This window comes from Epinephelus fuscoguttatus, linkage group LG14, assembly GCF_011397635.1.
Source record: "Epinephelus fuscoguttatus linkage group LG14, E.fuscoguttatus.final_Chr_v1".
Classification (NCBI taxonomy): domain Eukaryota; kingdom Metazoa; phylum Chordata; class Actinopteri; order Perciformes; family Serranidae; genus Epinephelus; species Epinephelus fuscoguttatus.
Window position 1 is genome coordinate 9,449,055 of NC_064765.1, and position 23,982 is coordinate 9,473,036.

General features: G+C 40.0%; 2 protein-coding genes and 1 long non-coding RNA gene across 4 annotated transcripts; 1 reads left to right on the forward strand and 2 right to left on the reverse strand.

Annotated features, from left to right (window-relative positions):
- Positions 1-781: 781 nt before the first annotated feature.
- Positions 782-13,718, reverse strand: LOC125900487 (synaptojanin 2 binding protein). Its single transcript, XM_049595520.1, has 4 exons — positions 13,528-13,718; positions 12,800-12,936; positions 9,657-9,752; positions 782-3,862 (listed from the first exon to the last, which is right to left on the reverse strand). Exons 1-4 carry the CDS (start codon positions 13,589-13,591, stop codon positions 3,719-3,721), a joined length of 441 nt encoding a protein of 146 aa, XP_049451477.1. The 5' UTR covers positions 13,592-13,718; the 3' UTR covers positions 782-3,718.
- Positions 12,995-14,837, forward strand: LOC125900492 (uncharacterized). Its single transcript, XR_007450860.1, has 3 exons — positions 12,995-13,130; positions 13,705-13,793; positions 14,069-14,837. It is a non-coding gene; the product is annotated as an uncharacterized LOC125900492 (long non-coding RNA).
- A 1,410-nt stretch (positions 14,838-16,247) lies between these two features.
- On the reverse strand, positions 16,248-22,483 carry lgals3a (lectin, galactoside binding soluble 3a). 2 transcript variants are annotated; one of them, XM_049595509.1, is made up of 6 exons: positions 22,319-22,483; positions 21,888-21,905; positions 21,070-21,798; positions 19,716-19,804; positions 19,365-19,521; positions 16,248-17,270 (listed from the first exon to the last, which is right to left on the reverse strand). In XM_049595509.1, the coding sequence occupies exons 2-6, from the start codon at positions 21,900-21,902 to the stop codon at positions 17,115-17,117; spliced, it is 1,146 nt and encodes a 381-aa protein (XP_049451466.1). In that variant the 5' UTR covers positions 21,903-21,905; positions 22,319-22,483; the 3' UTR covers positions 16,248-17,114. The 2 variants fall into 2 exon arrangements, with proteins under 2 accessions (XP_049451466.1, XP_049451468.1); XM_049595511.1 differs by lacking the exons at positions 16,248-17,270; positions 19,365-19,521; positions 19,716-19,804 and adding an exon at positions 19,888-20,620 and having other exon boundaries at positions 22,319-22,482.
- Positions 22,484-23,982: the final 1,499 nt, after the last annotated feature.

Genomic DNA, 23,982 nt, shown 5'->3' on the forward strand with positions numbered 1-23,982 from the left:
CACTTCACAGAAACCTCCGCCGCTGACTAGTGTTTTGGAGGTGTACCTGCAGAGTGACACAGACACACCACTGCACAAGTATAAATGCTCACAACGGCGTAGGCCACATGCGTAGGCTCTGCATAGAGCTGACGTACAAGTATAAATCTCCCTTAAAGACCTCACAAAATTTGACTATTAAACCTAATATGTAGAAAATTAAAATTAAAACATGTTTTGACTTTGGACCCTGGAGGTTTTTTTTTTTTGTCTTTCCAAAATTTTAAATGTTTGTTCATCAAAAACAGTGGTATTTACTAAGGGTGGGAAAGAAATCGATACAGCATAGTATCATGATATTTTTGTGTGGCTATATGGTATTGTTACATGGGCGCCAAATGTCCATTTTTTACTATATAAATTATTAATATCACAGAAACAAATAAAACTTTCGGTAACCTACTTGTTGAACATAACTAGTTGCTCTTTCAGTCTATTAGATACATTTTACTGCAGTAAAAATGATTAAAGTGAGATGAACAGACTCAAAACTTTATCTTGTTAGATAAACAGATGTTGACAAATTTTTGACATAATTTACAGCTAAAAAAGGCAATTAATCACAATATAGTTTATCCCAATACTCAGCATATCACAACATATTCAAAATGGCAATAATATTCTATCATGATAATATTGTATCATGGGCAACTGGTGAGTCCCACCCCTCGTATTTCCAGATTGATGTGAAACATTCTGTATTTCATGCCATTAAATAAAAATCCAAACAGCCAACAGCAGGTGAATTCAACATGTATTTTAATACAGTAGGTGCTTGGATGTAAAACACAAAGTATTTTGCATAATTTATTAGTGCTTCTGATCTGTGTTTTTTTCTGGCAAACTGCACATATTCACAATCCCACTCAGCAGAGCGACATGAAATGTATTTACAGACGACGACAGCCACATACGGTCAGAGATAACTGCATGATAGATGCGCTGCAGACTGACAAATATGGACAAATACACCCAGCACACACAATTCACTTATTCATCTGTTCTATGGAAGTTACTGAAGAAGTTCCATGATTGTGGCTAGTGCAAAAAAACATTTTACATTGTTGACAGCAACTCATTTCTTAACAAAAAAGAAAAAAAGAAACCCTCTCCTTTACATAGAGCTGGCTCAAGCTGCTTTTCAGTATTAAGCTGTTGATCCTTCACACAAATGAACACAAATATCCTCCGTCACAACCTACTCCCATTTTCATCAGTCACTTAGCAGAAGGTGCGGTGTGATTATAAGCACTGGCCTCCATGCAAAATTAGGAGAATGTCTGAAATGGCGGTGACACACGACACAAACATGGCAGTGTCTCTTAGAGTGTCTGTGACTGAGTGTTAAAAAAATGAACCGCTCACGACATGATGTATGTTTGCGGCATGATTTATTTCTTAGATAAAGATCTGATGGCTCACCCTGAGTGACCGTGTGACACTTTATAATAAACTCTTCAAAGTGAAACTACTTGGCGATACTTTGAACAAGTGTATTTTGCTTTAAAGGATAAATCTGGTTATAATATGTATTCACATTGTCAACAAACCCCATTGGAAGATCAAAACCAACAACAGTCTGATATATCTTCTTGCTCTGTGCCATAGCGCTCCGTCATCGTCCAAAAACTATTAAAAACACATCAATGAGCTGCACTGTTGGACCGGATCCTTTAATATGATGGATATGTACATAGTAGTGTATTCGAAGTCAGTCACATAAACACCTTTCTGCTGCTGTAAACACTCACTAGTGCACCAAATGTGTATTAATCCGCAGCTAAAAATAGTCCCCAACAAATTCAACACTTTCTCCTGTTTGAGTAACGTTAGCTAAAACCTACAGTGCCCACCTGTTTAAGGAATCAACCGAGTCATTTTTGAAAATGATTCTAACTACCCACTGAGGAGCTCCTTCAAACAAACACACATTCAAAGGCTTTTTTTCTGTTCGCATTCGCACCACCAATAGTAACGCTAAAGTGACATAATGTAATCTAGCTAGCAGCTGGTGCAGCAACTTCACTTTCACATTGAGTCAAAAGCACGTTATATTTTTTTTGTTTTTAGTTATAGTTTTGCGCCGTCTTACTCGGCTAATGATTTTTTAAAAATGGGGTTTGCCAATATTGCATTGGCTGCGTTCGACCAATCAACGTACTCTTGCATCTGGAACGATCACAGTGCACTTTCTTCGCTCGAGGTTCCTCTTGTGCTGGAAGAGTATAGGTGCTACAAAAGTCCCTCAAAACTGCGTTCTAAGAACTACGATCATTCCTGGTTCTTGCCAACGGGATCTCATCCCTACTGATCATACTTTGGCACTTGGGCAGGAGCTCTGGGTGTGACTAAGATGACACAAGAGGCAGCCTTTTCCGTTCTATCTTGATGCAGTAAGGGTTTGCAATTAGGTTAAGGCTACAAAACTACCCAGTGCAGTGGCTCAAACGTGGCCAGAAAGGCAGTGTGTCACTAAAAACCAGCCAGCTTTGAGTTGCACAAATGCTGCAACTTGAACGCCGGTGTCCTGGGTCAGTGTCTGGCAATTTCTGGATCCGTCCACCTCCCCTCCCACCACACCTGAGCGGACTTTTATGCTCTTTAAACTACATCTGTTGCTCTGAGGTGTTGTTGGAAGGCTCAGTGCGTCTTACATAGATGCCTAAGCAGCATATTTTGACATTCTTGGAGTGAGACCAGTTTGTTCTTGCGGTGCAGATACAACAAAAAGGAGGATTCTTAGGACTGTAAAAAGTCCCTCCGGTCCAAAAACACCATCCATGTTCATGACGTATTCTTAAAGATTTACGTTCGGAACAAATGTACTTGAGGCTGAGCGCAACAGAGAGAGCGAGGAAGTCAGAAAGTATTAAGAGACGGGCTAAACCACTGTGGTTTGGTTCTTATTATGGGATTTGTTGACATTTAGAAAATAGAGATTATCACCATCCTTTAATCTAATGTATTAATGGACGCTGTGGGTTGATTTTCATTTTGATCAAGATCAGGAGCAGCAAACACCACCATTACTTAGAATAGGCAGAAAAAGGCACTCTGAAGTCCATTACCAGACATAATTTATCACATTAACTGCAGGATGCCACTCCTCCCATGATTCTGTGCAACAGCGCAAAATGAAAATCAACCCCATTAATTTTTAAACACTGACAAACTGAAAGCACAGTGAGTTCCTCTCACGTCGGCCCTCACACAGATCTGCCATTCAGAGATGGAGGTACAGAGAGGCCAACGAGCGACTGAACACAACACTGTCTTTCAGTTTGTAAGTGGACCCTGACGCTCGAGCCAGTCTGACCTGACCCGAGGATTTAATAGTATTCTGCATACAACTTCTGTGTACGGGCAGGTGTTTGTCTCTGCCTGAGCTCAGCCCAGCAGCAGGAATGTCACATCCTCCTTCTACTCTTTACAATCACAAAGTTACCTATTCAAAGTAATCTCTGTGGTAAGAGAGCATCTGTTTGCATAGGAAAAGATGTCAAGAAGCTACCATTAATCACATTATACACATGAACATGGAGAAACTCATCAGTGACACCAAACAGCTACTAATCAAAAAAATATCGTCTACTGCTCAGAGTTTGTTCCCTCTTTCTTTTCTTTGGCCTTTTGCAAAGTTTTGGATCTTAAAAATAATATACAGACAACGTCGGCTTCGTTAAAATTGCTTTCTGAAGTGCCGCATGTAAATGAATGCGAAGATGGAGGCGGCTCCCGCTAGAGTGAGCAGTATTCCCAGAGAAGACATGGAGGATTTGTGCTCGGGTTGTGAGCCTGTGGGTCCGTTCATGTGATGGGGCAACTGTAAGACACAGATATAAAAACAAGGGTACATGTTAAAGCTGCACTGGAGGTTATTTTATATAGAAATGCACCTGTTACTGTTTAAATCACAAGTGTAGACAGAGAGGAGTCAGCTACTCTGTGTTTGGATTACTGCACGTACTGGTGTTGAACACACTTTCAGGTTCAGGAATCTTTGTGTATGATTCATCACTTCACTTAAAACTTACTTGATGTTGATTGTTGGCCGTTCTCCAAAGCATATGTTGTCTGACTGATATAATTTAATCCCAGTGTGGCACTGGCATCAGCTTGCACATACTTGACACACTCATTCAGTTGGATTTATTTTCTGCTAAATCTTTCAAATGTAATGACTAATAAGCAACATCGCTCACTGGATTAGAGCAAACTTGAATTTCATAACTTGTTGCATTAGGCTCTGATCACACAGACAGGGAAACGCCTTTTTAACTGAATGCCACTAGTAAGTTCCTGTGTAATCAATCTACCAGTTTTTTATTTTATTTATTTGACAGAAATCAGTATCTAGTTCCTGATATGTTGAGGCAGAGAGTACTTTCTGTAGCTCTGGTTGAGGGTGAGAGGCTGTCAGCAGAGACACAGAGATCTGTGTGGGTACATGAGACCCTAAAAAGAGGGTGGATCATGGGGAGTACCACCAGTTGGTCCAGGAGCTTCTCCTCCATGATGGCTGTTTCCAGACATATTTTAGGATGACTCAGGGGCAGTTTGACAACCTGCTGTGTATCGTCGCGCCATACAGCTCTGGGTATCCAGCATCCACTACCACCAGTTTCTCCTCCATTGATTATCAGCTGTAAACTTGTTGAGACCACCACAGAAGGCCCGCCTCTCAACTCATTTGATTGAACAATGGGGAAAAAAAGAGATTATGTAGGGCGCTTTTCTGCTCTCAGCTGAAGTTTTTTCAAAAATGTGAGGCACATCGCAACACAAAAAACAGCGGGCAAAAAGCTTCGTTTTCATCAAAAACAATTACAAAAAGCTGCTTCCAGCTGCTGAAACACTTTCTGTATGATCAGGGCCTTAACACAGTCACTATTTAGCAGCACAGTCTAAAGCAGTGAAACTCAACTTACAGTGGTTCGCAGTGGGGTGCTAGTTGGCCCACAACAATTTTTTAATTCACAATGAAAATAAACTGATTCACACTGGGATTTTTTGGTACTTTAAATGTAAATACGGTGTCAGAGTGAATAAAAAGCATCGAAATAGAGGATGTTTATCCATAAAAAAGTGCCAGGGGACGATCCCCCCAAACAGAGGTCCAGACTAAGCCCTGAATGTCCCTAAATCTAGAAACACCTCTGTGTGCACCACACCGGACCTGTGCAGGGCTGCTGCGACTGGATTTGCCTCTTGTCAAAGATGATTAGGTACGGCAAACATTGAAAGGATGAAAAGATGCACTTAATTTATTACCTATACTGATAAATATGATTAATGGTTGTTTGTTAACTGGCCTCCTGTCATTTTGCAAAAGTGGCCCCCAGGTAAAGCAGGTTGAGTGTCCCTGGTTTAACGACTGAGTTGTACTCAAAGTATCATCTGACCACATCTCAAGTCATAAAGAGGGGTTAGAGGCATGAATTGTTTCAATAGGAATAATGACACATGCTTGTTGACAGTCTTTCCTGGAAGGCATTTACACATAGTTTTGTATGTTTGCACACACAATGAGTCCAGGAAGTAAATGGGTAAAGACAGATAACAAGAGAGCCTGAGGGAGGGATTCAAAACAGCTTTGCATTTATGTCACATTATTGGTTTTGGAGAGTTTAAAAAGTTGTCAGCTGCAGCTAAGTTATAAATGAATCTTTAATTGACTGTACCAGTATGTTGCGTTCACCCGTTTCCTGATAAAGAGGCAACTCTAGCTAAAAATGTAATTTGATTTAAAAAAAATCGTTTTTTAGTCTGTCATATTCATAAATGACCAAAATAGAGAACAATAAAGGGTTGGGAGGTTGATGCTGAACAACATCTTATGTTTCTTTCCCGACTTTGATCAATTTGGATCCATTTGTGAACTTATTAATACATGTTTGTACATTAAATGTTCTAACATTGCATTTTAGTACATCCTCTCTGTATATATTTAATTTAAATATTTCTTTCTGTCTGTGTTGGTTTTTTTTGTTTAGTTTGTCTCTTCTTATGTTTTTAGTATCTCTACTATCAGCACTATCACTACTATCTTTTCAGCATATGCTGAAAAGAACACCCTACAATGATCCCAAGCATACCTCAAAGTCCACCAAGGCTTGGTTTCAGAAGAAGAAATGGAAGATTCTAGAGTGGCCGTCACAGTCGCCTGACTTGAACCCCATAGAAAATCTCTAGTGGGATTTGAAGAATGTGGTTGCAAAACGCACACCCAAGAATATTACTAAACTGCTGGTGTCTGGCTATGCATCACGTTTGCAGCAGGTCATAACAGCAAAAGGGTGTTCTACTAAGTACTGAAGATGCTTGTCATGAGGGGGTTGAATAATTTTGAGACTGCAGTAGTCATTAAAAGTAGCATTTTGTGTTGAATTTGGATCAAAACCCTTGTAATATTAGTTTCATTGAACTACTTAAACAGTTCTTGTGTAATTTGTTTATTGCAAACAGCAGAGAAATCGTATATTTTGCCAATAGGTCTAATATGCAATGGGGGTTGAATAATTTTGATTGCAACTGTATATACACACTTTTTAATGACTAAAACAAGTAAAACCCCTGGTCTGGCTTTGAGGGTGAAAACCAGAACTGCAAAGCAGAAGTGAGGCTCAACTGAAAGTGTTTCATTCATTCCACTAATTACAATGTGAGTAGAGATAAACTCCCCTGCTACTGGTGACATCTTCTGACACAACACTAGTGAACCCAATGAAAGCACAAGAAGCATTAATTTCATCTGAAGTAACAACAGTATATTTCAGACCATTAATGCATGTATTCCTATCAACAGAATAAAAACACTACATATATATCACATTTTCTAACAGTCAAAACTACGTCACACACGTCTTCTGTCTCAGACCAGTCTCAGAGGTCTCACAGCCTAAGTGTCAGAGTGTATATTTGCTCACAGTGTGCCAGCTGTGAACAAATATCAGGTGTTACTGGGGATTTATTTTTCATTTTCTTGAGGAAACGTCGATCAGGGGAACTCCAGGATGTAGGAGGTAGGATGTAGGGGGAGGAACTACAGTGATATCGAAAGTAGAGCTGGGTGTTGCATTACCTCTAATCCTCAGTAGGACACAGTTCACTCATATCACATTACGTGACTTCTTCAGGCTTCACCATTGTGTTTAAAGCAGAGGTGGAAACCTCTCCTTAAATAAAGACCACCTCCACTAACAACAATGACTACACTTTTATGAAATATTAACCTTAAGGGAAAAGGAATAGAAGTGCAATTTCAGGTAGGGGAGAGCGGAGCGGGGTTCAACCTAACACGTTTAAGTTTTGGCTACATGTTATTAAAACTGTTTAAGATCTTTTTTTTTCCCTTAACAACAAACACATCTCTGCTACACATGAACAGTTGTTTTACTTTTCTAGAGCTTACCTTTCTTCTACACTTGCAGAGAAATGGCAGAAGTGAAATGTTAAAATGTACCTCGTGGGTGGGGTCAACTGGAACAACACAATTAATTCAATACAATTATATCTATATACTATAGGTTGATAACATTTAAGGATGTATCTATGCTACGTATCCAAACATCTGTACATCCCTCATGTGACCACCACTGTTTCATGAATGCAGATCAACACATAGATGGATACGTAGTATGTGTGGATATTATATATTTCACTCTTATCATCTGTGATAGATTGATGGACACATTCTTGTAGATACCTATTGCTCCATCTACATCAGTGGAAGAATAGGTATCCGTACAGGTATTCATCCATCTGTTCGTCTATCATTGATCATGGTTGGACCCATAGATGTACATAGGTTGGATAACCTAGATCCATACATCAAAATAGGAGTATTGGATTTATGAATATTAAGACTGTGAGACTGTGTGTCAATAAGATATCTGACAAATTAAAAAATGCAAAGTATATCTCATTTAATTAAGGACATAAGTCAACATAAGTTTGAAGTGCAAAAATACGCTGTAGGAGGCTTAGTTGGAACACAGCGTTATAACTAACCCTGCTCTATGGAAATGTTATTAAGTCTAGCTAACACTTGCTGGGAGTTGGTTACATACTTCAAAACAGTGCTAAGTTTTAGACAAGAAGACAGTTAATAAGATGATACATGGCTGGATTCGGTGACTTACAGAATAGAAGAAAGAAAGAAATTAACTTAAATCAGCCAAAAACACTCTTTGTCAGTGAACTTAGCTGAAACAAGTCCAGTCTCGGTGGAATATTGTGAGCCACTGTTTGGTGGTGTTGTGGTCAAATGGCCAGAAGCATGAAAGGATTGACCCTGTGTAACTACTAAAAGTCTGTGTTACAATTTACCCCACGTCTGGAGGTTCCCCGCGCTCCCCTAGTCAGCAATATCCATTTAATTAGGTTTGGCTATTGTGTAGGCCATTGTTTCATTTTGAATTGAAGAAAACATTTAGCTATTAATGTTTTAAAGCTGAATTTGTTTTTCCCTTTACTAGTTGTGACTTGTCTATGGACAGGGAAAGAGACAGGCATGACCCAGCTCAGACCAAAGATTCACAAGGAGACAAAACCGTTTTAGAACGTTGCAGAGAAAAGTTGCAGCCGTGTGAACTGGTCCGCCTGAGCTTCACCTGCAACTCAGCTGGTTTTTACATGTTAAGCACGTCACCTGTGTCTACAGCCAATCAGCTTGTAGTGAAGTCAAAATGACCGCAGACGACGTGCTTGCTGGCTGTAGCAGGTGCTCCGTCCCCACAGTGTGCCAGTGTCAGACAGTGGGCCACTGCTGCTGCTCGCTCTATGTGCTTATGCCCCCCCCACACACACATTCTCCCTGACTGATTAATTGGCGCTGGTTTATATTATTGTGGCGTATTTATTATGAATACAGTCCATCTGATGCTTGTTGTGTTTGTTTTTTGCCGTTTCATCACTACTACAAATGCAGCTGTAGCCAGTACCTCCCTATCATTGTCCTCATTCATATTTTAAGACGCTACAAATTATATTCAGCCACAAAATAAACCTGAAAAGCTGCAAATCAGAACAGAGGCACAGAGAGTTGTTGCATAGAGATGATACACCGTCTCACTGACAGGTTTTTAGAACGCTGCAGAACGGCACGTTTGTTTCAACTCATCTTGTTGCGAATCTTTGGTCTGAACTGGGCTTTAAACGCTTCGCATAGGGGGATTTTTGGGGGCTAAACTACACTCACCACAACCTGGAGTTACTCTTGCCTCACACTGCATTTTGTTGCTCTCCTCTGAACTATATACAATTCTGTACTTTGATGTCACTTTCTCTTCTTCTCCTCCACTGGTCATCTCTCTGAGCTGCATCAGTGTCCTTACACCTTTCTTTCGGTGGCTCCCTCTTCTCTCCTGCCTCCATGCTTTTTTCTTTTCCTTTCGCAATGAGAAACGCCATCTGAGCGGCGACTTACAGTTGACCTTTGGTAACATCAGCTGGTCAAAGGCGCAGCACCGCACGTTTTACAAATCGAGCAGCTCATTTCATTCTGAATCATGGATAACGTTATATGCTGAGCCAGTCAGCCTGAAATGTGTCTCTGAACGGCTGCTTCGCCTTATTAAAGGTGCTGTTGCATGTTTGTTTTTTGTTTTGTTTCTTACCTTTTTCATTACACGGAGCTCCACGTCCTCGCCTGCTGTCCTGAACAGATCCACCGTAGCTCTGTGTGTCAGATCCTCGAGCTTGACTCCGTTGATCTACAAAACCCAGAAGAAACAAAAACAATGAGAGAGGCTGAAACAAGGGAATGGATATAATTATTTTGGTTTGAAAAATGACTCAAACAATTAATGGATCGTCAAAATAGTTGCTACTTTATCTTCTAACTTTAATATTCATTTCAATCAGGGAAAAAATCAACAGTGGTGGAAAGTAACTAAATACATTAACTCAAGTACAATTTTATTTCCATTTTATGCTACTTTATATTTAGGTTCCACCACATTTTGGAGGCAAATATTGCACTTTGTACTCAAAACTTTTACCTGAAAGCTTTATTTACTTCAGAGTCAGATTAGTAGAACAAAGTATAACCAAGTAATTAAAGATGACAGTGAAGCTACCAAGCAGGATGTAAATTAGCCCCACCTTTAACCGCTGCAACATTAAAGCTCTCCCACCTGTGTAAATAAAATAGTGCCATTTAAGTGGCGGTGGGCGGCTGCACAATAATGTTTTAACAGGGTTCTTGCAGCTGAAGGCAAGTTAGACCAAAGACTTTTTAAGACTATTTTATACCAGTTGGAATGACATTTAAAAAGTATTTTACAATAACCAAAACTGAAAAAGTAAACACAAAGAAAAACATAAACCGACATCCATTACTCTGAATTAGGGACAATTTTGCACACGTTTCTTGTGACATAAAACATGACTTGATGATTTTGTGATTCTCACTCTGCATGTGGGTTTTCACTGCCTTGAATTCCCATCATGTCAAGTTTTAAAAACTTTCTGCATAAAACACACCCTGCCTCAAATGCATTGCCTTGTGGCAAAAATGCAGTAAAAATTTGGTTAAACGGTTTTGCTGAAGTTGCACTTCCCAATGTCATCCAGGGTACAGTAACAGCTAGCTAGCTAAATGATAATAATGCTAATAATAATAATAATAATAATAAACTTTATCTATACAGCACCTTTTATACAAGAAGTGCAGCACAAAGTGCTTTACAATAAGGGCAGTATAAGCGCTGAGTGCTTCACATAAAAATAGACATAATGGACATAATGGCGATTCAATATAAAACGACATTTAAAACAGTATAAGCATGGATTAACTGATTCATAAAATCATTAACTTGTAAGACTATAAATCTTAAACTCAAGTAAGATTTTAAAGGAGTTGCAGCAGCGTGAAACGCAAAAAGAAAGTAAAAGCGTAGAAAGAGTTTCAGACCTGTATCAGGAAGTCAAAGCTAGCTAAAGTCTAAAGTGAACAGATACGTTTTTAGCTTTCTTATAAAGATATCTAGTGAGCTGGCTTCCTTGATATCTATAGGTAGTGTGTTCCATAGCTTTGGGGTGTTACTGACAAAGGCTGCATCCACAATCTTCTTCTGGCTGTTGCTTGGTATTAAGTCTAGTTTTTAATACCAGTTAAGGACTGAAATAAATTTAATGCCTTTCAAGACAGGAACCAAAGAGGTTTTAACAATGACACATAATATCAACAATACCCTCCTCAAGGACAAACCTTATAAAAAGGTTATTTCAAAATCACACCGTAGCCTCCAGTAACTTAATAAAGAAACTGTGTTTAAGTCAAAATAAGGTGGGAAACAGAGAGTACAGTAATTTGACAATCACACAACAGAAATGTGAAGAGATATTTAGACCACACTGGAAAACAACAAGCTCTCCAAGCTGGAGATAATTTAGCTTGAAGAACGTCCTTTGTTATTTCTGTACTCCTGCCCAAAAGAAATTTTATTCAAATCAAACTGACTGTGGGATCTCATGCAAACGCAGATGTTAATCATTTTCATATATTTTGGAGCTGTCCCTCTATGGCTTTATTTTGGACTGTAATTAATGGCATCTTTTTAACCAAAATAATTTTTAGCCTTGAGCTGATGTACCTGATTAGACTGGAGGAACTTGAATGGAGAATCAAGGGTAAATATTTGTCGAGAACTATGACTAGTGTTTGTGAAAGGACTGAGTTGGTATACAATATTTATGTGACGGAGGGAATAGGCTCATTCAAGATGAGCCAGGCTTGCACAGATTCGATCACCGGTGATCACCACACAATGCATGATGGTTAGTTTTGTGTCCATTCTGTTTTGTGTTCATCCCGACCTGCTCTGACATCATACAAAAGTGGACAACGGTAATCTCGCAAGGTTGAGGCAGCTGCAGTTTTTAGATCCAGTTGCTGCAGTTGTCGACTTGTTTTATTTTTTAAGTATTTAGCGTCACAGAGACTTGTGGTCGGTAATATGTGAGGATTCATCTGTACAGATGTGAAGCCCTGACTGTATCTGACTGATCTTTCATGAAAGCTGTTGTCTTGTATTTTTTTTAAATTACATTTACCTAATAGTCAGACACGATTTATCTAGCCTGTGTAGTTGAGGGGACAGATCTGCTCTGCAGCAGCAAACTGATATGATACTAATTTACATGAGAAGTCATGTGAAATGGAGATTGAACCATGAACATGAATTACAGATTGCTTCTAAAGCATTTTAAGAGGCTACTCTGTCATAACCGAAATTGAATTGAAACTGAAGACTGAAAACAAACTGATATATAAGTCTCATAACATTTTAAAGAATCAGCATTAGATCTAACAGGATGTTAGTGTTTCTGTGACTTCCTGTACAGACTGAAAGCTGCTGGAAACTGTCAGGAAACTGTCCGACTTGAACACAGCTTTTTGTCACCACCTCCTGCTGCAGCCACCTGATCTCGTCCACTTTCAAGGCGTGGTGCAATTCATCTCGAACGAGCTTAATTACTTTTGAGAGCCAAGAAGGATTATTGAGAACAGGCTAAAATACAAAGTGCACGCCTCAAACTTTGGACCTGAATTTGTGTAAATGTGCAACAGGGACACATCCCAGTGTCACTACTACTCTCCAGTTGTCTATACATGTAAATATCTGTTTATATATTGATCCAATTTTTGTTTGTTCATGCTCAAAAGGTTTTCGTGTTCATGCGGTGACAATTTTCTTCACGTAGTTGTGGTTCACTCTAAGCTCCTCCACCCTTGATAAAAGTCTGAGTTTATTACCGCCAGGATCTTGTCCCCCTCTTGGAGTCTTCCGTCCACAGCTGCAGCTCCATCGTCTTTAATTTTGGACACATATATGCCACTGTCATTCATCACATACTGCTGGTCCACGCCTCCAACTATATTGAATCCCAAGCCTGCAAAAAAACACAGACACTGTCATGAGACAGATGTATTGCAGTGAAATCCAATAAAGACAACTCCACAGCTGTTTACCTGGGCAGAGGTTGTCGATTCAATCATAACATGTATGTCAGTGGATCAAAGTACAAGAGGAGTCAATCCAGCTCTGTGCTGCTGCTCAAAGAAACGCCACTTCACTAAATGTTACGTAAGTATAAATCTGACATTAGTCTCTAATGAAGTTAAATAAACCTTCCTAAGTGTCCAGCTCCTCCACACAGACAGCCTGTTACAATCTGACAGGCCGAGCAGCAACGTTACTTTTAAAGATTTTAACAGCGTCAAAGTTCATAATTAAATGATTATTTCTTAATTAAACTAACTCATAAGAGCTCAGTCAGCCCCCACAGCTCTATACCCTAACTTGTACTACATGATAACACATGGTTGAGTGAGTTTTTGTTATTTTTGGTACGCAAATTAGCCGTTAGCTTCAGGATACACACACTAGCCTGACAGCGTTGATTTTTGCTGCTACGTAGCTAACTAGCTAGCAGCGTCACGGCTACATGCTAACTGTGCGTCAAGTTGTCCGGTGCTCTTACCTGCGGGTCCTCGCTTCAGCTTAATGTCCACCACGTCGGGTGAGGAGTGCAGAGAGCCATTCATTTTGTCGGGGCACCAGTTGGTTAAAATAAGAGTTGAGAGAAAGGGGGACAAACTATTTATCTGAAGGTGAACTCATTGAGGAGTTTCGATTTGCTTCCTTCGGTGCACTGCAGGCGGTGGGTTGTGGTTGTGCTGCCCCCTGATGGACAGAGGCGGGACTGCAGGCCGACCTTTGAATTACACAGCAGGGAGGTGGATGAGGGTAAGTGAGACACTGCATCATGTCATTTACTCTTTATACGTCATTTTTGGCTTCTAACCTCTCCTGCACAATGTTTTAACTTTTAATTTCTTTTCCTGTATTTTCTATACTTGAACTATTGTTAAATCAGGGGCGTAAATATAGACAGTGCACACAGTGTGGCTGCACTAGGGCCTGTGAGGTGGGGGGCCCTGAGAGCTTTAAGTTTATTTCCTTTATTAATCCCCCTGAGGGGAAATTCAATGTTTTCACTCTTGCTTGTCAATTACACACAGGTCCGAAAGACACACACATGCACAAACAGGACCTATACATGCACAAATTGGAGCGATGTCAGAGTGGGGGGGGGTGCCCTTGGTGAGGCGCCCTGAGCGGTTGGGGGGTTCGGTGCCTTGCTCCGGTGCCCAGGAGTTGAACTGGCACCTCTCCAGCCACCAGTCCACGCTACATATTTTGGTCCAGACAGGGACTCGAACCGGCGACCCACCGGTTCCCAACCCAAGTCCCTATGGACTGAGCTACTGCAGAGGGAGTAGGCCCTCCAATGAAGTGTTGGGTGGAGAATGGGCCCTTATGAGTGATTGCCAGCTTGTAAATATGCCTGTGTTCAAAGAAGAATTGTCATTAATTAAAAACAGTGCCCATCTCCATTGTGTTTATTTTTTCTTTTTTGTAAAAGAGTCAAAAGCATCTGAAACAAAATTATATGCTTCTTCTATTACTGTAAATCAACTTCAAATCAAATATTCTATGGCTATAAATAAATTATTAAATAAACAATTTCTTTGATATTTTTGTTAACTACAGTTATGTAATGATGATTGCTGGGTAATATGTATGTTGATGTAATCCAAAATCAAGTCACTGATCATGTGACAAGACAATATGTGCATGATAGTGTGCACTGTGATCCATAGTAACTACCTTACGGGACTGAGTTAAATGCTCAGCTCTAGATGTCTTGAGATGACTCTCTCCCCACATGCACATATCATTTGCACTTTACCATGTGAAGCAAGCTCTGTGTGTGTGTGAGAGAGATAGAGTTAGTTCTAATATTTTGCATCTTACTTAAGTTTATAGTTTCTACCTTACTGCTTACTGCTGCTGGTTTTTATATTCTATATTTGAACCTTACTGTTAGCTTGTTTATTGTATTGTGTATTGGCTTTACATTGCTTTTTATTTTGTCATTATAGTCCTTGTTATTGCATGCTTTGTATCTGCACTCCAACTTTGTATTGCAGCTGCTGCACCAAATTCCCTCAGGATAAGTTAAGCTTTATCTTATCTCATGAACTTTTGCACATGCCCTGGTCAATAGTTTGCACGTCTGCACAAAACTCTACAGCGCTTCCACTTTGAGACATATATTTTATGCATTTCTTATATATTTTCATATTTTCTATTATACATTTTTCTGTGTCATGTTTGTGTAAACCTACTTGGCAATAAAACGTGTCTTATTCGTGTTGCACACTGGACTGTAACACCGCACTGCATCTGTACATTTTTCTAATGGTAGCACTGCATTTTATTTCCAGCAAGTCTTATCAGTTTCATTAATGGTTTTTTTTTATCTTACATTATTTTTGGTTATCTTATTCCATATTTGTATTATTTTACTTGATTTTATATACCTAATAACAATCCTTAAAAAACAAAAACCAAAGTTTACTATTTGTAATATAACTTACATCGTTCATATTAGTTATTGCACAAACTCTACATATTTTCTGTGTGTACCTGTATAGGTTTACATAAATATATATACAAAACTGTATATATTCCCGGTAAATGTCATTTAGTTTCCTGTTTTATTCCTTCCCTGATTGCTATTTTTATGTACTTTATTCTGTAGTAGTGCCATTTTATTTTATTGTATCCTGATTTAAATATCTGATTGTACATTGTCTGTGTATAGGTTTTTACTCTGTGTACAGTATACACACATAACTGTTTATCTTCCCTGTAAATATAATTCATTTTTATTCCTTTTAGTGTTTTTAATATACATTGTAAAATGGAGTTGAATATTTTACCATTCTATTCTAAAATTACTCCCATAATGAAATCTTACATTCAAAATTCTACTTGTGTCCAGAAAAAGACAAGTGTTTGTCTATGAATGCTGCGAGTTATAGCGAGGCTGATTTGCATGCTTGTGTTTGAAATTGCCTCTATTAAGCCATGTTTAATGTGTGTTTTACAGCACTTCACAGAAACCTGTAACTGAAAACCTGTGGCCAATATCACAGAAAATACTGGGATATGTATCGTGTATCACCAGTCAGCCTGTAAATAACAAGATATGAGTTTTTGTCCATATCACCCAGCCCTATAGATGACACACATTCTATCGCTGTAATAGATCAGGGGAACACAATGTGAAACCAACATTCAGAGGGCCAAGAAAGGATTGGCTTCCTCCGTGTTGGAGTGATATAAAGAATGTGACCAGGGAAACTAGTATTTATTATGTGCACAGGCAGGCAGCTCATGAAAACAGTACAACATTCTGAATCAAACAGTTTCATCAGTCATTTGTTTGTTGCCCTTTATGTAATAATCAGTCTATAATCTCAAAATAATGTACCACTGGTATCTTTGGCAACAAATAAGATCCCCCGTCTCGCCCCTTTACCAACATTTTAATGTGAGCCTCACTTGATTTGACTTCAACATGAAATCAATAATTTGTATCGCAACCTTCCAGTCTGAGAGCTCAGGAGGATTAATGCTGTCTGTGTATCATTACGTTTAACAAACCTCATCATTAGCCGACTGTATGTTAACAGGCCAGTGAGTCCTGAGGGCGGGGGGGTCGGACAGCACTGAATAAGAAGGGGAAGTTGATTTCAGCATCACACTCTCATGCATTACAAAGGCTTATCAAGATCTTGATATAAGGATGAAATAATAAACATACACGTACTGTAAACAAAATACAGCATACTAATGGAAATATGTTCCACTTGGCCTACAATCTTTTCATCAGGTATAAATTAGTACTTCCATAAAACGCCTGTTTGTCTCATTCACTACTTTGATACTGTTATGTCATAAAATATATTGGATTGTGAGTGGCATAAAAGAAAGAGATATCATCCAGAAAAAAACAGAAAGGATTATAGTGTGCAAACCTGGGTTAATCTGCCATCTGCTCTGTAATAAATGACCAAGTGCCAGGTGGGTAAAGATTGCACCTCGCTGACTATTGTGCCACAAAAACTCCATCATGGTATTTGAAAGGGATTCAAATACGATGGTAAAGTGTGACCCAGGTCTCCTCTACAGCACGTGCTTTAGCAGCTCTGAGACTCAGATCATGCTCGGCGCTGCACTGTGGAGGACGATGTCACCAGTCACTCGCAGCAGGGTCACTTCCTCCAGCCCGCCGACTCTGTGCTCGTACTCCATCAGGTGGGTGCCGTCCACCGCCACTTTAAACGAGTCCTCCTCAACGAGGATCTTCAGCTGCAGGGAGAGGAATAAAAACTTTGACACTCAAGCCACGTTACAGAGAGTACTGAAAGTAGAGCTGAAACAATTAGTCAGAAACATTTTTAAAGACAGTTCACCCTCAAATCAATACATTTCAACAGCAATGTCTCTTCACAGAAATCATGAGCCAGTTACTCAAGATAATCCACAGACCTTGTTGTGAGAAATTTCACGAAGGAACTATTTTCTTTTTATCAAACTGCACCCACCGACTGTATCACCACGCAGAAGGAAGAGTGCATCTACTCACAGATAACAGACACATGCTTGTGACAGCAGCAGATATTTAATGGAGTCCTCCTCAGCTGAGCTGTAACGTTAGCTAGCTCAGTGATGCTAGGTGAGCTAGCAGTAGATGCACTCTTCATTCTGAGCAGTGACACATTTGGAGGGTGTAGTTCGGTAGAAAGAAAATAGTTCCTACATGTAACTCACAACAAGGTCTGTGGATTATCTTGAGTAACTGGGTCATTATTTCTGGAAAGTGTCACTGCTGTTGAGTTTTTCAAACCATCAAGCAATCAACAATCCAAACAAGCAATCTTAGGACATTATCTCCGGCTCCTGGAGAATATTATCTGCATATTTTTTAACTACTTTCTGATACTTTATAGATCATAATTTAGAACATAATCTGCTGGTTAATCGATGATGACAAGAACTGTTGGTTGGAGCCCAGAATGTAACTTGTCGACATAAAGCTAATATAAGACTCTTGATTTTAACTGACAGAACACTGCAGGAAAATGTCGACACAAAATATCAAAAAAAAATGTCATTCTTTGTGCAGTTTAAGCTGTTACACAGGTATCACACCTGGAAGACTGACACTCCTGTCATACTGAACTAAAGGCTTGACCTTGTCACTGATATGAATGGTTTAGCCAAGAGTTTACAGACCTATAACACTGCTTCTGAACACTTTTTAAGTCAACGTGACACAGATTAAATATGCTGAACATGTCACAAGAATATTCTTAGTCCACCAACAGTCCTCTTTTAGTGTCATTGGTCAACTAGTTGCCCGCATGTTTACGATATTTATTTAATTATTAAATTATATACTTTGGTGGTGTGAGAAAGAATAGTATCAGTAACATTGTTAACACTGTGCTACATTACAAAGAAATACAAAACCATACTAATGAACCTTCATTAATATAGGCCTATATTTTATCTCCAAGTGCACGTCACACACTGAGCGAGCCGCCTGTTAATGACACTGTGGGCTAATGGGCATGTAGCTACTTCCATGTTTCAGATGATACGTCATGTTTGTAGTCGACCAATGAAGATGAGTTTACATATCACCTTGGGTTCGTCCTTCACCTTCTCAAAATGATCCCACACTTTGGATTTCCTGCCAGACATGTTATTAACTAGCCTGTGGAATAACTGCAGGTACCAGCCCTGGAAATTAACCTGACTCCTGTCTGACTGCTGAGTGTGGCTACATGGCCTGTGAGTCCATGCTGGCTTGTTATTTATAGACTTAGTTGACTTTTTAAGTTTTTTAGGATGTTTAAAGCTGCTGAATGCAAACTTTGTCCATAAACTTTAGCAGAATATCTGAATGGACCTGTTTTCATTAACAACAAAATTTGACAACGCTAACAGGCCCAGGAATATACACCCAGGCTATAAATAGCCACATTAGCTATGTACACCATGGGTGTACATAGCTAGTGGGTTCATTGTTGGCAACAGACACCTTGGTGCAAATATCATCTGCCAAAAAAAACATGTCATTCAAGTTGTCAGTACACGCACAGCAGAGGGCCAATCAAGCACAAAGTAAAAACACCAAGGTGTGACACTGAAAGGCTCAATTATGTATAAAATATGGACATTTGTGTTTTCTTTTTAAGATGATTTTTAGGGAGTTTTGCCTTTATTACGGCACAGCTCGAAACTGACAGGAAAGGGGATGACACTCAGCAAAGTGCCACAAGGTGGAATCAGGACTCAGCCTACATGGGGTGATCACTCTACTTGTTGAGCCAGAGGTTGCTCTGAACTTCTGCATTTTAAAATCTTTGCTACAGGTCCATTTCCTAATCACTTTACCTCAAAACGGCGTCCCTGAACAAACGGAAAGCCTCCTTCCCGCTCCTCCGGCCCCCAACATCCACCCAGGTTGGAGTTTCTGACAATTGTTTGCTCATGAAATCGAGGATTGAAGTGAAAGACGACATCTGGGCCTTTGATAAAGTCAACTTGGAACCTGAAAGAACAAGAAATTGAGACTGAGCGCTGCTGCCAACTAATTATTCTTCCACTGTTCAATTAATGAAATGACAACACCGCCATGTTCTGGAGGATTAAAATGAATGAAGGTTAATTATCAGACATCCAGTGATGTCTCTCAAACACAAAGCATCACTGACAGCTGAATTAGAGGATGAATGTTGGTCATACCTGTCTGCACCGTGAACAGGCTCCGCATCTATTGTGATTACAAGTCGTGGCATAATCCCAGCATGAAGTGGGAGATCATACGGCACCATCTGTAAGAAATACTTAGGTTTTAAAATCACACCAAAACATTTACCATGCCCTGTTTACAAATTAAGAAATGCTGAAAGAGAAATTGTTTGAGAAAATTGTTTATTAAGCAGAAATACACAAATAGAAACAGTGTTCATCTTGTTTTAAATATCCCCAGGAGCAGAAGTTGAATCACATTCCATCACTTATATCCTGAAGTGTTAAAGTAGTGAGGGGATTTTTTTAGTTAAACATTATTCAAAATGTTGACCCTGCCCACATTCCTAATGCAACACCCCAATGAGTCACACATCTACTCCATTTAGCTCAGCACTCTTACGCAATTCACAATGACTAGTTGAGACGACGACAGAAAAAGTCCAAGTATAGTCAAATCACTTTTCAACATTTTTTACTACAACAAGCCATTCATTGTACAAACTGACTTCTGATAGAAATGACAGCAGACAAAAATACCTTTGAAGTGAAACCATGTACAAAAGTGACAGGGTAATGTGGAGCATACAAATTTTAATGAAACTGTGATTTTATCAGAGAATATATGTGTCTTACTACATTAAACATTGGCACACGTGAATAGTAAACATGAACTGTGTAAATATTTACCACTAAATTATATTGCACTTCATTTTAATCAAAACATTCCCCAGGCAGGTTGAACAAAACCCCTTAATAAACCCAAATACTGTGCATGTAGTCTTTGCCACACTTTCATGTAGCCTAATCAAACCATATGTTGATGCTGGAAGTGACGTCCATGTCCGAATGAAAAGTTGAGTTCATTGCTTTCAATTATATGGTGGATTATATCTGGGCTGAAAGAGAAAAATACATTTTTGATGACTACTTTTGAATATCTCTTGATGCTGCTTTATGTTTTGTTTTGCACCCCAGCAGAGCCCAAGATACAGAAGAAATAATCCAATGCAGCCCTCGCTGAAACTGTGCCGTCCTGCAGTCAATCCCAACAAGGCAGGAAACTAACTAACTTCCACCAGCACCAGTCACGGCCAACACCACATTAGTCACACTGTAAATTCTAGAGGAAACCTGGTAACTCAAGTAGAATGAAATATCTAATTATATGATATAGGTGACCTGCTAAAGTGGCCGACAGTGTAGATGTACACTTGGCTGGTAATAATATCCTACCCTGAATCTCAAAGCCTGCCACCCCAAGAGAGACAAACACCAGAACAAAACCACATCAGAAAAGAAATGCAGCAAGCAAGCAAAGTTATTTGTAAACAGTGTTTGTACTCACCAGCATGCCTCCTGGAGCTGAAGGCCCACCGTATGGACCCATAGGCCCAGGGCCAGGACCAAAGGGGCCAGGGGCAGGAGGAAAGCCTCCACCCGCAGGTGCTCCCCATGACCCAGGGGGTATTGGAGGAAAGCCACCAACAGGGTATGCAGGGAAAGAGCCAGGGCCAGCTGGAGGGGGGAACGCACCTGGACCACCTGGTCCGTACATCCCATTGCCTCCTCCTGGCTGACTTCCTGGGTAAGGCATATTTGGATACGGCCCAGGCGGGGCTCCAGGCCCTGAAGGAAATGGTCCAGTTGGGTAAGAAACAGGGCCTCCAGGTAGCTGTCCTGGAGCTCCTTCAGGTGGGTACTGCCCGGGGTACTGCCCAGGAAACTGCCCAGGGGCCCCGGGGCTGGAGGGGAACTGCCCTGGAGCTCCTGGCGCAGGTGGGTATTGTCCAGGAATCCCAGGACCAGGGGGGAACCCACCAGGTGCTGAAGGAGGTCCGGGGTATTGCCCTGGTGCTCCAGGACCAGAGGGAAATGGGAACTGCCCTGGCGCCCCTGGGCCAGATGATCCACCAGAATAGTCACCCGGAGCAGAGGGCTGGGTGGGCGCTCCTGGGGCTGAACCTGGCCATCCTGGGTTTGCAGGAGGTGGGGGGTTACTGGCAGGGGCAGTCGGGTTAGTGTTCCCTATTTTCTTTGCAGAGCTCGGGGTGTCGTCTCCTAAGGCATCTGACAGCTGAAGCCAAAGAGAAATGGAAAGTGACTCTCTCTGTATACACTAAAACAACCGCTTAACCACGTTATGGTGCAATCATTTGAACTCACCGAGAAATCTGCCATGATCTAAAATACAAAACAAGATGAGAACTTTCATTAGGAAGTTGTAACAATAGGGTGTAAGAAGCTGTCAAACACTGGAGGCTTGTCACACACAGGCTCTGAGTAATAGCACAGTAAATGTTTCCATCCCCGAACTGGGGATCAACAGAATCCATTTGGGCACGGTGGAAACAGCTTGACTAAAATAAAATATCATTACGACAACCTACACAGACGCTACGTTGACTTTAGCTGCCTATTAACGGAGATATAGTTTAAAAATATCAAGTTAACTGGTGTTACATAGTTGGCTAACGAGCTAGCTAACAGCAGCTAACTGTTAGTTATCGTTAGGATGGTTAGCTCGTGTGTTTATTTTAGCTCCTCGGTGTCGTAAAACAACAAGTAATGAACACATATATTCATGCTAACGTTACCTCGGCAGAAGGTGAGCCGCTCTCAGGTGATATGAGTTTAACAGCGATGAATTATCCAGCTGTAGGAGCCAGTTAGCCAGCTAATGTAGCCTGCTGAGGCTTAAAACTACAAGCTAACGTTGGTCCTGCTCTCACAACTACAACTCTGGACAAGGAAGGACGCACACGCGCTTCGGTGATGACGTATTCTGAAGGGTGGGCGCGTTCCGGAGCTCACGCGCGCACATACACACGCCCAAAGAATCTAAAAACAAGTTATATAAAGAAAATAACGTGAAGACCCTGTGACAGAAATTTGTTAAAGTGATAAATTACAAACGAAACTACCCTGTGCATCAACTGGACATTTATAAAATGACCATTAATGTGATTTTTATGTTTTATTAAACCTAAAATTATATCTTTAATCTGCAAGGTCAGGGCCGGACTAACTTCCTATGTGGCCCCTGGGCAACAAAAATGAGCCTTGGGCACCTATCAACCCTCCACTCTTTTTGTGATATCTATAGTTTATAAATGTATAGTGTATACAAATATAATGTGATAAAACAGAAATTTATTGAAGTATATGCACCCTGGCATATTACCAACTGACATAAGCTAGTAAAGGTCTTAAAGGTGAAGTGTATAGACCGAAGATTTGTGACGAGAGGAAACTGTTAGAAGAAGAGAAAAGTTGCAGTGGTGGCCATCAAACTATTTGCCTCCAAGAACACTGCGATCATCTGCAGCTGGTTTACTGGAGATTCCCGGAAACAGGAAGAAGATTGTCAGTGCCCCAAAGCTATGGAACACACTACCTATAGATAACAGAGAAGCTGGCTCACTAAATATATTTAAAAGAAAGCTAAAAAATATCTGTTCACTTCAGCCTTTCACTAGCTCTGACTTTGCTCATACGGGTCTGACACGCCATCTTTTTACGCTTTACGATGCTGCAGCGCTTTCAAAAATTTATCTTACTTGATTTTACGATTCCATGATTTTATGATGTCATGATTTTTTGACTTTTTATGAATTTTTTTTAATCCTATGATTTCTTCACAATTTGAAGATTTATGGTTTTTCCATATTTTAAACTGTTTTAAATGTCCTATGATATTGAATTGCCTTGTTTGTATGCATTTCTTGTATGAAAGATGCTACGGTAGCTAGTTTAGACACAAAATCTGGCACTAGGGCCTGTCATAGTAACATACACTTGGGCCCATCATGACCATCTTACGTCACCGATTAATGGTAATACAGAAACTATTATGGTGATGTAAATAACCCATGCCCATACTGTATGGTTATATATGCTTATGCTACTTATGTTCACATACTTTCTTCTATCTGTTGTCTTTCAATGTAAAGCACTTTGTGTAATGAAATGTGCTATAGAAATAAAATTGCCATTGCAGCATTAATGTGCAAGTAGCTAATTTTAGACCTAATTTTGGTGGGTAGTTTCATCTACAACAATCTATTGTAGCCCATCTTATGTTATTATTGAAAGGGCATATATTTTTTACAAATACAACTTTGTTTACTTCACACAGCTATCAGAAGAGTCTGGATTAAAGTTTTATCTCTAGTGTAATATATTCTAGTCGTCAGTTTATATTGTAGTAACTGTAGATTTCATTTGTCGTATTGCTGTTAGTAAGATTTAAGCCTTTCTT